Genomic DNA, 12,897 nt, shown 5'->3' with positions numbered 1-12,897 from the left:
TATTATTATTATTATTATTATTATTATTATTATTATTATTACTACGATTAATCTAGTATCATAATAATTATTATTATTGTTGTTGTTTTGGTTATTATTGTTATTATTATTAATAATAATAATATTAATAATAAGAGTAATATTGTTATTATTAGTAGTATTATTATTGTCGTTTTTATTTCAATCATCATTGTCATTATCGTTTTATTATCCAAACGGTAAAACAAATGTTTGCGGCGTGTTTTTCTTTCTTATCGATGAAACGTCACAGATTGATCAATAAATTATTTTTGTGGTATAAAGAGTATAGTTTGAAATTACTGTGATAATTAAAATCGGAATTGTCAAATTTTTGGTGAAGATTTTATTCGTAATTGATTAGCTTATATGATTATAACACTCATGGTTCTCATTAATGATGCTGGCCTGATAATGTTAGCCTGTTGTCGTCAGGTGTCCGATGTTATTATTTTCCCATGATTTTACCATTTTTGTTGACATTTTTGCATTGTATCATCATCGAAATCATGATACCGCACCACATTATTGCACAGAATGTAGGCCTAACGTTGACCTACATGCATCAGGTTGAAATCAAAGCAGTGTTTTTCTTTCATCAGATCTCAGAAAATATCTTCACAACGTGCTCCTCGGTCAAATGTTAAGTCTTGTTTATAAAAATTCAACCGTCAGTGTTGAATTTCAGAGGTTAATAAAGTAAAAACAAAGACATAAATTGAGCAATTGAATATCAGAGAGAGAGAGAGAGAGAGAGAGAGAGAGAGAGAGAGAGAGAGAGAGAGAGAGAGAGAGAGAGAGAGAGAGAGAGAGAGAGAGAGAGAGAGAGAGAGAGAGAGAGAGAGAGAGAGAGAGAGAGAGAGAGAGAGAGAGAGAGAGAGAGAGAGAGAGAGAGAGAGAGAGAGAGAGAGAGAGAGAGAGAGAGAGAGAGAGTATATATGATATATTACATCACACTTGTTTATTCCGATGGAACAGTTGAGGACGAAGATAGGCTTACCAAAACATAAGCCTGATGTCTTATTAGTTTACAGCAAGTTCCCCGCGGCCTGGCAAGTCCATGTGAATTCTTGCGTTTACCCTCAGCCAAGAGGGTCTTGGCATCTCAAAAACATGAACGAAAAAGTGTTAGATGAAGGTTCGATTATCTATCACGATGACATCCTTAAGCTACAGTCTCTGAGTATGAGTATTTAGTATAAAGATAAAGAAGTAATTATTCAATAATAATCTTTGTAATTAGGCTATGACTGTGTTTTGTGACTGAATGATTATCCTGAAGCGAATAATAGTATAGTAATAATAATAATCATGATCATATAAATAATAATATAATACATTACATAATGTAAAATGTGAAGCTTATTTAGTTTTAGCTAAAAAAAACACTTTAGGAAAGCAGCGTGAGGATTATGTGCATCCTCTTACCACACAGAAGGATACCTCAACTTGTAAAAAATGATGTCAGAGGTGATGAAACGATATTTGATATGGCTTCTCACACTGCTGCTAATGCTGCTAATATAACGCTAATGAGCTGCCTTTGGTGTCAGATGGAGGATGATTATAGGGCTAATAATAATCGTCAACAAGGACAATCGTCAAGGATTAACTTAAACCAAAATAACTTTATTTAAAATATCAAAGATAATATAAAAACTGTTGTCATTATATGCTGCACCCCCTCCCCCCTCCACCGCGGTGCGTCATTCATTTCCAATAATAAAACGTGTTAGCCAAGAACGTTGTAACTTGAGGCATATGTGGTAGGCCTACTCACAATCAATTCATGTTTTCTACGATTAAAAAAAACAAACAAACGATAAAATGGTATAGAGAACTTCAAGTAATATAACCTAAACCTAGCCTATTCTCAATTTGATTTTCATGGTTCAAATGTGCACTGTTACTTGACTCTACTTTGAGCACAGGCCAATAATACCCTTCATGTCTCAAAGAACACTCACATCACCAATGGGAATATTTAACTTGCTTTATTTCTAAAATACATTTTAACATATTTAAACTTAGGGTTGTTTTAAACAACTTTTAATTCAACAGGGTCAAGTAAATACAAAATAAAAACATTATTTACATGGATTCCAAAAGTCTTGATATTTACAGCTGATGCAGAAGATGGCACAGCATGGCTCAATGCTTCTTATTTGAGACGCCATCAGTCTGACGCCATCAGTCCATTGTAATGTTATGATGTGTCCTCATTTTGCGAGTCTTTTTGAATGGAGAGAGAAAAAATGTTCGTTGAGTCCTCTGTTTTGTCCGTTTTATTTGTTTGTGTGTCCAGCCTTCTCGGCTAGTAGTCCTGGTGGGGGGTGTGAGTCAAACTGTGCCGTCGCAAGTCACAGTTGCGCCGAAACACCTTTCCGCAGCGGTCACAGCTGTAGGGCTTGATGTCTGTATGGGTGAGAAGGTGAGTTTTCAGGTTACTTCTTTGATTAAAGGTTCTTCCGCATGTGGGGCATTTGTGAGGAGATTCCTGTTTAGATTTAAAGATAGCAAAGGATTATTCCCTTTAACTTTGTAATATTGTATATTCTAATTTTAATCACTTGAATTACATTGTGTGGTGCCAATTGTTAGGCCTATCCTGGGTATAATGCGTTCTCAGAAAATGTAATGTGTATATCCTATATTTGTATCACAATGTATCATATTAATTAAATTATTGCAAACAATGTGCAAATATGATACAAATATTGTTACTAGGCCACCACAGACATATATTACCGCCATTCTGTATTTTCTTATCAATGAGCATGCAGTGAACCATGCGCAGTAAGCACACAGAGTACACAATGCGACCATCAAACAGCTTTCACACGCTCTAGTGTCGATTAACATATTTTGTGTCATGGCAAATAATATGTTTACATTGCTTACCTGCATATGTAATGTTTTATGGACGGCTAAAGTTCGTGATTGACAAAATCCTTTCCCACACTCTTGACATTTGAATGGTTTTTCCTTGGAGTGGATGTACCTGAAAATTAAAACACGGAGGATGTGATTAAAACTGTGTTTGTGGCTCTCACAAGCCCGTCAGTCATGATGAAAATGATCCATTCTGCAAGTTACAATGTATGCCTATATTCCGGATCATAAAAGGGCTTTAGCGCCCTCATGGAGTATAGACCAGACTGCAGGCATATGTCATTACAAACATAAAATAATTATGTCTGAATTCGTTGTACAATATTGCATTCTGTGAACAATATCAAATATATATAAACTTTACAATAAAATGACAATGACACACGACTCTTTTTAATAGATCGACAGTAAACAGTGTATCATACAACATGCAACTTTTGGTCCAGAAAAGACACCGTCACAAACATCTTTACCTATGGTCTCGCAGATGATCTTGTCTCCTGAAGGCCTTGTGGCAGATATCACAGGTATAGGGTCGTTCGTCTGTGTGGGTCCTCTCGTGGATGAGGAGGTTGTATGACTTGGTGAAATGCCTGCCACAGAACTTGCAGATAAATTCCTTTTTTGTCTTTGATGGAAGCCTGCCCCTGGTAGGTTTTCTGTCGGGGGACAGTTTGTTCAGCTCCGAGATCGCATTCCCGAGCCCCGCGGTCAACTTTGCAAGATCCCCCGCTTTCGGTGGGTCCTCCTGGGTGGCAGCGATGGCAAGGTTGGCAAAGTCAAACCTCGGCCTGTCCTTGTGCAGGGAGGGGAACACGTGAATGCCTTGTTTGGGGTGGAAGAGGTGCGCAGCGAACGGTAACGCTGGAAAGGTGAACCTGGGGTCCACTAAGCCCTGGGCCGCTGCCATTTCGGTTATGGTTGACCTCAGTCCTTGCATGTGCGGGTAGCCAAGTGTCCAGTGGTTCATGTGCATCGTCTGTACAGCGCTGAGGCCGTACAGTCCCTGGAGCTGGTCCACGGCACCGGGGAAGGTATTGACAGCCTGGAGGAAGGAGTAGTTGGTTAGCTGAAGGGACGGGTGCAGAGGGATCGGCGCGGGCAAGGCTTTGCTCCCCATTTCGGCGATAGGCTTCACGGTCAAGGCCTCTGCAGAACTCTACAACTGTGACGACCCTGTTTGAAAGATGAAAGAGAACATTAATTATCTGCTACAAATGTGGCTCAACTGCAGGACCTACTGCAAACCTTACAGGTAAAGAAGCATAAGCAAATAGTAAATACAAATCATCACATCCAAAACAGACATAAACAATATTATAAAGACTATGTTTTTATGTTTCGAGCGTATTTTCTTCATATGATTTGCTGATCTAGAATCACGAATATTATAGGCCTTTTTGCCTGAGAACGAGGTTATGGCAAAATCCAAAATCTAAAATCTCTGGGCCTTAAACCGGTGCAGCTATTAAGGCTCAAATTCAGCATGTTAATATTATTGACTTCGTCTATAGACAAGTGAAGTATGATTTTACTGGTCTAATTGCTCATATCGTATAGACGACATAAAATAGATTTATATGTAAAAGTTGTGCAAGAAGTCAATTCTTATACTAAATAATTGGCCTGTTAAGTGTTTGTTTTTTTGGTGTGAAGGGAACATGTCAAAGGCGTTTTACTACAGCTCGAGGTTATTCATATTCAGAGAAACTAGATCAATATTGAGCTCCAATAAGTAAGCCTATGAAACGGTGGTTCCATGAAGCGTTTAGCTGTAGTTTGCTGGGCCAATATGTCATTCCCAATCAGCCTCTTAAATGTTCAAAACAGAGCTTACTAGTTTCATGTTGATGATACTTTGTGTAACAGAAAATTAAATGTATTTTAGGTAGCCTACCTACTTGGTCTTCATAAAATTTTGAATTTTGAAATCTTGCCAGAAGTGATCAAACCTGTTATTCCTCCCACGCGTGTGACAAAGATTAATAGAGAACTATATTGTCTACAAAGTGCTGCTTATCTTCTAAAATAAACTTTACCTACAATATTGTTGTAAAATACATTTATATTGGTTTTACGGTTGTCATGTTTCCCGTTAGCTATAAAAACAGCCCTAACAACCTAAACAACATCTCTTTTAGATTGTAGATCTTACATTTTAGACTATACGTTTCCATAATGTATAGGCCTATGTATCGCCATTAGTTTACAACATTAGTAGCCATAGTCTCTATCTGAATATTGCACGCTCAGGTGAGGAACGAAATGTATGAGAATGTTGTGTGACTGTCACTGGGTTTGTATGCACAAGTTAAAAAGTAATGCTTTCCTTAGCTCACGCAGGGTAACGCTATGGCATGGACGTGACTTCTTTAACAACACGAACAGGGTAGGCAGAGGAGACATAGCCTGTCTATAAGCTATGAAACTCGATTTAGGCCTACTAAGCTATACTTTATAGTTTTTCTGTGGATTGCAAAACAGATAAGTGAGGATCGCTGACGATTAGTTTAGGATATTTTAGAGATCCATAAACAATGTGTAAGGCTACATGCTTACATGTTTGTTATATCTTTATAACAAACATGTTGCCATATAACAATTCCTAAAAAAAAAATGAAGCGAGAGCTGATGAAGCTTAGTCAGCATTCATCTGAAAATACTGTTATGAGATAAAAAACAAAACTTGATTTTAAAATCCTGTCGTCCGCGTAATTGCACTGTTTGCCAATGACATTATCCAGAAATGATTGTTAGAACATTGACCTTTACAACCATGTAGTAGGCTACATGCAGTATGTCACTCAGGCTGGGCAATTTACAGTATGCTTCCACATGTTGACAAGTACAGTGTTTGGTCTTGGCACTAACTATGTGTTTAAAGTTCTCTTTTCTCACGAGCGGAAGAATATTCACATTTCTTTACATTTTTAGAGAAGAGTTATTTGTCAGAATTGGGCAGGTGCAGCAACATTATTGGTCAACTCGCTGTTGATGAGACTATTTGTTGTTGTACAATTGGTCTACATGAATAACAATCTCGCCTTGCATTTAGTTATCTTTTACTTCAATACCCTGTATTGCCCCATTCGACAGCAGTGTATGTATTTTGACATGTTCACTGTTGCGTTATGCTACTTTTTTAATAGAATGAATAGAATGAACTCATTTTAACTTTCTTTGCGCACGGACTATTTCAACACAACTGTAATGTAATCTAATAGTAGACAAACTATCATGCCAAACAGAATCTTACCCCCAATAAATAGATGCCAAAGGTCACCCGCAAAGAGTTCTGTTGTATTTCAGTAATCCACAATGCCTAGAGGCGACCAACTCCAGTTTAACGTCAGCAAAAGTCTTCCAAGTTCGTCCATGAAAGTCTCATTGCCATACCCAGCCGACACTGGTTTCTTGGATGCGTAGACTTTGCGCGCTGTTTCAAAGAACTGCGTTGAAAAAGAGATGTTTAAAGTTATGTTCGCTATTGAGTTCAAGGGACACACGCGCGAGAGTCCCGTGCTCTGTTCGGAGTTCGGCTCGAGTGCGCGTAAAGAGCGCAGGTCCTTCACTTTTCAGGGCTTCGGGCACTGGCGCTGTTAGCCCGCCTTCGGACACGCCTTCTCAACGTGATTAACTCCAATGTTCTTCTCTGTTTATTTGTGTTTGGATAGCAACTACGATTCTAGAGGACGGTGTTCAGCACTGCTCAACCTGCCTCTGACACTTCTCATTCCTTCTTTTGGAGTAGTTCAACTTTCTTGGAGGCACACAAATAGCAAGAGGAAAACATAATCAATTTACAATTCACACTTCAAACGTGCTCTCAAGACTTATAGTTGGGTATGATACATTTGGAGAACATGCTTATTTCGTAAATGGAAGGCACATGTACAGTAAGAACGGACACATTTAAACGCTTTATTTAATTGTGGTAAAAGTGCAATTTTGAGGTCTAAGCCCGCGAACAAAACTTCCACAGATCATCAGTGTAGTGGCGAGATGCAGGCGAACCGTCACTGCACTGTTTTACAACTTCTGAATGTAGTCTTTCTTTATCCACATCTGTCATATTAGAATAAGATAGGCTAACTATATGACTTATGAATAAGAATGAGCGACATACAACATAAATGTAACTCCATTGCAATCACCACCACCACCACTCCATTTTTTGCCTGAACAACAGGTTGTTGCAACCCATAAAACGTGATCAAATCAAAAGCAAATAATACCCTCTTTGACATAAGGTTAGTCACCTTATCAACGATCCCTATATCTGAGAGTGAGAGCAGAATATTGAACAGAATCAAATGCCATTAAATGCGGTTGAATTAGCCCATCAATTTAAATCAATGTCTTAACTTCATAGACTGTTTTGCCTACCAAGTTGAAATTTCATTGAAATAAGCTACAGATAATTACATCATCTACCTCTTTGACAAAATGAGACTAGCTGAGTTTTATGTTAGAGAATGGTCTTAATTGATTTAGTTTAGGTTTAGATTAATTAAGATTAATTAGCCTACTTTAATTGTCTAAACAGGGAAGAGAAAATACATTTTAAAAATGTGCTGCTCTTTGGAGACGCAAAAGAATGTTCATGTTTTATGAGGAGAAAAGAAAAATGTTTCTTGATTCATTCAGAAGTCGAAAATCTGTCTTAGATAAAGACCTATTTATCGAACAACGGTGCAACATTATGGAGCCGAGACGCTCGATTCTCTCTTTTTTACTCAAAAAATGCCGTCTGCTCAGGAGGTCTAAATTGTCTTAATTAACTCAGTCATTTAAAAAATATATAAAACAGCAATAAGTAAGACAATAAATAATTTGTAGTTTCGAGGGGGATTACAAAAAAACAAAAAACAAAAAACACCACCACCACCAACATACAAACAGTACATAATGAAAACAATATCTAAACAAAAGACTATTATAAATCCAACAATGAGAGGCAATGTGATGACAATGCCTCACTAATTAGTCAGTAACATTCCAGACAAATTATAATATAATGCATGATTTTGATAAAACGAACAAGCGTTGCATTCAAGATGTAACGTAGCTACACAGTTCAGTGTAAATGTAAAACAGGTTAACAGGGTAATGATGACACCACCACCACAGCAACCTGCAGTTGCATTACCAACAGCGCAGAACGCAGAACGCAGGTCTGCAGCGCCGCCTATCGGTAGGCCTACATATCTGTAACACACACCACGGATGCAACATGACAAAGATGTTGTTCACGCTGTTATAACGGAGTGGACTATCTTCAGTAAGCTATAATGAAATTCTACAACAGTAATAATGACTTTACTGAGCAAAATAAATTAAAGATAATTAACGAAGCATAATGAAGTTAATGTGGTAGCCTATGTTGATTGTGTGCTGTGTCCACATATTGGAAATCGACATTTCTGAAATTCCAATGTATATAGCCTATGTTGACACTTTGAATACATTTAAGACTATTGGAATATTTGTATAAAACAACAGTCGTTTACCCGAAGTGATCAATCAATATAGAAACAAAAGGAATCGCATCACACTCTCAGAGCCTGCATCACTGAGCGTCCGTTCAGCGTTTTTGCATTGCTCTGACGTAACTAGGCAAGCACTTTGGGCAAATTAAACAAATGAAGAACAAAGAGTTTGGTTAATAATCAAATGAGTGGAAATTGACAGTGCAACCTTGCGATTGGATGGTTCCATACAAGACAGACTTTTGTAAAGTTCAGTCATTGGTTGATCAATTATAAGAGCTAGGTGACATTTTTCGTTGTGCAGAATTTCACCTTTTGACACCCTTGCAAATGTTGTGGTTTGCATTCAGTTTCGTTTCTCTGTGAGAAACATAATCTCCACTGAAAACAAAAGCACGAAATGGAAACAATTACATATCTGATTGTTATTGCTATACAAAAATACCAAACAAACAAATACTGCACTGAACTGTATCAAGACATTTTTTTTTTCTTCTCCATTTTGATCAAATTTGAAATCCAGATCCAAGAATAATTTTCAGATATCTTTCCACTTACCCCTTGGTAAATATTGTCTTTGAGGTCAATTAGAAATATAACACTAATTGATAAAACTTCTAATACAACTCCTATAGACTGTACATGCTGAGGTGCCTTCATCATAATGACACATCACTCATCATAAAACACATTGGCGTTTTAGTATTTCCAAAATAGAATCATGAATATCTCACTTTCATGTTATTACAATGCACATTGTATAGATGATACATATAGATGATACATTCTATACTTGTTCTGTCTTTAAAGAGCTATCAAAACCTTGATACTGTTATATGATCATTAGAATTCAAACAATTGACTTCCATGGGGAAACCAACTGGTTCAGTCATTTGTCTTTAACAGCCTATATGCTTTTACACACTATGAGAGGAAAGTCTACTGCTACACTGTGTTGTTCTAAACAAATAATAATAATGCATAACCTTTATAGTATTGATGGCTTTTTTATGATATCACAATCCCTGCACAATCCTATCTTGCCAAGTGCAAGATGGGTCTGTATCTGATGTAGCATTAGCTAGCCTAGTATCTAAAGTCACTCAATGGAAACATCATCAATTGTAAGCCTTCTTCTATAGGCCTGAAGTATTCTTGCTCTAAAAGTGATTTTAGTTGGTAGGGTAATGGTTCTAATGACAGAATTATGGAGCTCCAGATCTTCCCTGTCAGCCTGTCAGCCGCAATCCCCTGTCCGCCGTGATTATGTGTTAATACAACCCCCTGAAGTATCAGCATTAGTACTGCAGCTGCCATAATGGCTGACACTCTTCTTCCTCTGACAATGAGCGACATTAAACAAGCACCTAGAGTCTCTCCGAAATGGAGCAAGACATGGGTGGTAAACAACAGGGTTATAACTCAGTGTCACAATAGTAATAAACCTAAAAGCCCATCCATTTCAGCCTGCCATTTTAATAAGCATAACATAGGCCTATCACTGAAGCTGTGTCTTGATTTGGATTTTGTTCTCCAGTTGTTCTTTCTTTCATGCAATAAGAAGTAAAGCATGATTGTTGTTTACATGGTAGGGATCTACCTAACCTGTCTGGCTGATATTTCATTAAGACTGAGGAAAAAAGTGACCTTTAAACTTTTTCAAGAAAAAGTGAAAAAGTGACAGATTAATTATTGTCAAGACACCATTGGTTCTATGTGTATAATATTACTACACATCATACAACATGTCATTTAGTGAATATACAACATACCACAACATTCCTAGGCCTATTTATCTTTTACCTCTTCTGCAGTTTGAAATCCTCACATCCACCACAGTTCTTGACAGAGTAATATCTAGTATGTCTGACAGAGATGTCAACTGGGTTCCCCGGAGTCAGGCAAGGGCTGTGTCTCTCTCTGTAGGTGCAGGTTGACAGACAGGATGTCAGGTCCATGGCAGCAGGGGTGATATGTTACTGTTGTTACCTGCTGTGGTTTCGAAGCCCCCACATCTCCACCTCCTCATACCCTCATCCTGTCCCAACAGCGCTTCAGGATGGTTGTTTTTGTGCAAAGACCCTATAGTCTTCTCATGAAGAGGGCCTCATTTTCTCATGAAAACACCCTAATTTTCTTCCCTCCCAAACTCTGACGTGTGCCTTTAAAAACATCTGAGGTTATTTCATAATATAACTGAAACTATAATCAACTGAAGACAATTTAAGGCAATTCAACACCCGTATTACAAAAACCCAGTATGATTGTAAATATTATATGTGGTAGTAAGTAAAACTATAGTGTCCAAGTCAATGAACATCATGTTATATTATTTCTCTACTTGGTGTCATTTAGAGCACTGGTGTTATTTCATGATTGTAGTTAAATTAATGACATACTACAGGTTAGCCAAACGATCCAATACTGCAATAAATGTGTTATGGCACCTGCTTGGGGAGGAATGTCGGAGTTGAATCATGTGCATCATCCTGTTGACCTTGTTTACCCAGGGGATCATATGGTGATAATACCGTTATAACATGATGTTGCCAATGGAGTAGCCTATAATATCATCTATTTGCAAAAGAAAGGACTGTTCAGTTCTGCTCAGCTTAATTCATTCATAAACAGACATTTAGTTTAATAGTTGGTAAAACAGGACGGTAAAATACGTTGTAGCCTAATACTGAAACACAACTGTGAACATTTCAAACCTGCAAACTGCGACACTTTAAATGAATGTGCAATAACACTATGTGCAATATGACAACCCTCGGGTACATAAGGTTCAGAATAGGAAATGTTAGGATATTTATAGCATAGCATAGAGTACAGCACAGTGTTTTATTTGTATAGTATAGTATAGTGGATAGTGTACATAGCCTTTATTTATGTAAACCAGCTCTTTTCCCTTCTTGTTTTTAGTTTTTTTTTTCTTCCTAGCACCAGGGGAGCCCCCCCTCCCAAATTTCGTTGTATGGTACCTGTACTATATTAATGACAATAAAGACCATTCATTCATTCATTCCATTCATGGTAAAATACGTTTAGATATGACGTTGTAGCCTAAATAACGGTCCTCTCATCAAACCAGGGACGCGCCAGTGTGTACAGTAGCCTCCCTCAGACAGATCATCACATACAGTATGGGCCTGTGGGGCGGTGATATTGACACAGGGACTCTCCAGTGGGGCGATGTCCCTCCGTGTTCCCATCCAACCAAGGAGAGGAGGCAGGACAGGACAACAGCAAGCTAGTCTGTGCGCTCTCTGACGTCACGGGCTGTTTCACCGGACCGGAGCTTCTGACAGCCGGGAGCTGAATACGAAACTAGATTGCGGTTTTACTGTCGCTTATAGAAAACTACCGCTCTCTGTTGTGTGCGTCACTGTGTTGGATATTCATAAATATGGAGCGGTCAGCGCCCAAAAGGTGGGTTGACTTGATAGACTGTGTCGATTAGTCGTAGGCGAGTCTAAAAGTACGACGCAGCGCTCCAAACTTTAATTACTGCTCCTATAATATGTCGGTTTTAACGATCACTGTAACTCGCAGAACATTTCAAAGATGATAAGCGACACTATTTGTGACAGTGCGATCATGTCCGGGGGCTTTGGATGTTTTATTTTATTTAACAAAAGCAGCCGTAGCGACAACTGTTGTCCTTCTGCTCTGTTACGTTCCAGCCAGTGTCACTAGTAAGGAGGGATAGGACCGCCTCCTGTTGGTTACATTGTTACATTTTGTTGAGGCAACACTGTTGCTGTTCCAACTATGTTTTTTACACTGAAACAACTCGTGACGTTAGAATTATAAGGTTCTATCTCCATTTTTGTCAAAATTTAGTTTGTTACATAATCTGATCCATTAGGTGTTTATTAATGCCTGTGTGGTGTTATTTTTTTAAATGTTGAAATTTTCGAGTTAGTAATTAATAAAATACAAAGGTTCCATCTCACAAAACATAATGGAATGTAAAAACTTTGATGCTCAATTTCTCTGAACTGCCCTAAACGGAGATAGAACCTTATAATTCTAAGCTCACGAACTAGTAACAATGGAAAGTGCATACCCCTGCTATGGCCTGGAGACCAACTTGAAGGTGTCATTGCACAGAAGAGCCCATGATAAAGTACATGGAGCAGGTCTACACTTATACCAAACATATTCACCATTGCAGTCATTTCTCATTGACAGGGAGTGCAGTGTCAGATAGAGTAAATGCTGTCAGAACTGGAACTCACATGGGGCAAGTGGGCAGTGCAACCCTTTTTCATATTAGGGTTTCATAATTAACTGCTTGTGTGTCTCCTGATGTACCAACATAGGTGAGCCGATCACAACACATTGACATTTTGAGAGCAGAACATAGGAAACACATTGCAACACATGATAAGACAACACAGGTTTATTTTGTGCAATTTAGGCCCATCACAAACATGCAAGAGTAGACACAGTCTGTGTCTATGAAAAAAACATTTAATGTACACATATTATT

The 12,897-nt window shown here is 38.1% G+C and overlaps 2 protein-coding genes across 3 annotated transcripts in view; one reads left to right on the top strand and one right to left on the bottom strand.

Annotated features, from left to right (window-relative positions):
* Positions 1–2,309: 2,309 nt before the first annotated feature.
* On the bottom strand, positions 2,310–4,030 carry osr2 (odd-skipped related transciption factor 2; the record flags this gene model as incomplete). 2 transcript variants are annotated; one of them, XM_080541312.1, is made up of 3 exons in its annotated part: positions 2,310–2,433; positions 2,920–3,019; positions 3,384–4,030. In XM_080541312.1, 3 exons carry the CDS (start codon positions 4,028–4,030, stop codon positions 2,359–2,361), a joined length of 822 nt encoding a protein of 273 aa, XP_080397438.1. The 2 variants fall into 2 exon arrangements, with proteins under 2 accessions (XP_080397438.1, XP_080397437.1); XM_080541311.1 differs by having other exon boundaries at positions 2,333–2,515.
* Positions 4,031–11,703: 7,673 nt separating this feature from the next.
* The window catches only part of LOC308165905 (serine/threonine-protein kinase 3), a 63,907-nt gene continuing 62,713 nt past the window's right edge, over positions 11,704–12,897 (top strand). The window contains exon 1 of the mRNA XM_080540090.1: positions 11,704–11,831. Coding sequence (XP_080396216.1) covers positions 11,809–11,831 — 23 coding nt within the window. The 5' untranslated portion in view covers positions 11,704–11,808. The remainder of the gene's footprint in view (positions 11,832–12,897) is intronic.

Source organism: Nansenia antarctica, assembly GCF_963989245.1.
Source record: "Nansenia antarctica genome assembly, chromosome: 10".
In the NCBI taxonomy this organism is placed as follows: Eukaryota; Metazoa; Chordata; class Actinopteri; order Argentiniformes; family Microstomatidae; genus Nansenia; species Nansenia antarctica.
Note: the sequence above shows the minus strand (reverse complement) of the source record. Positions and strands in the feature narration are given on the sequence as shown.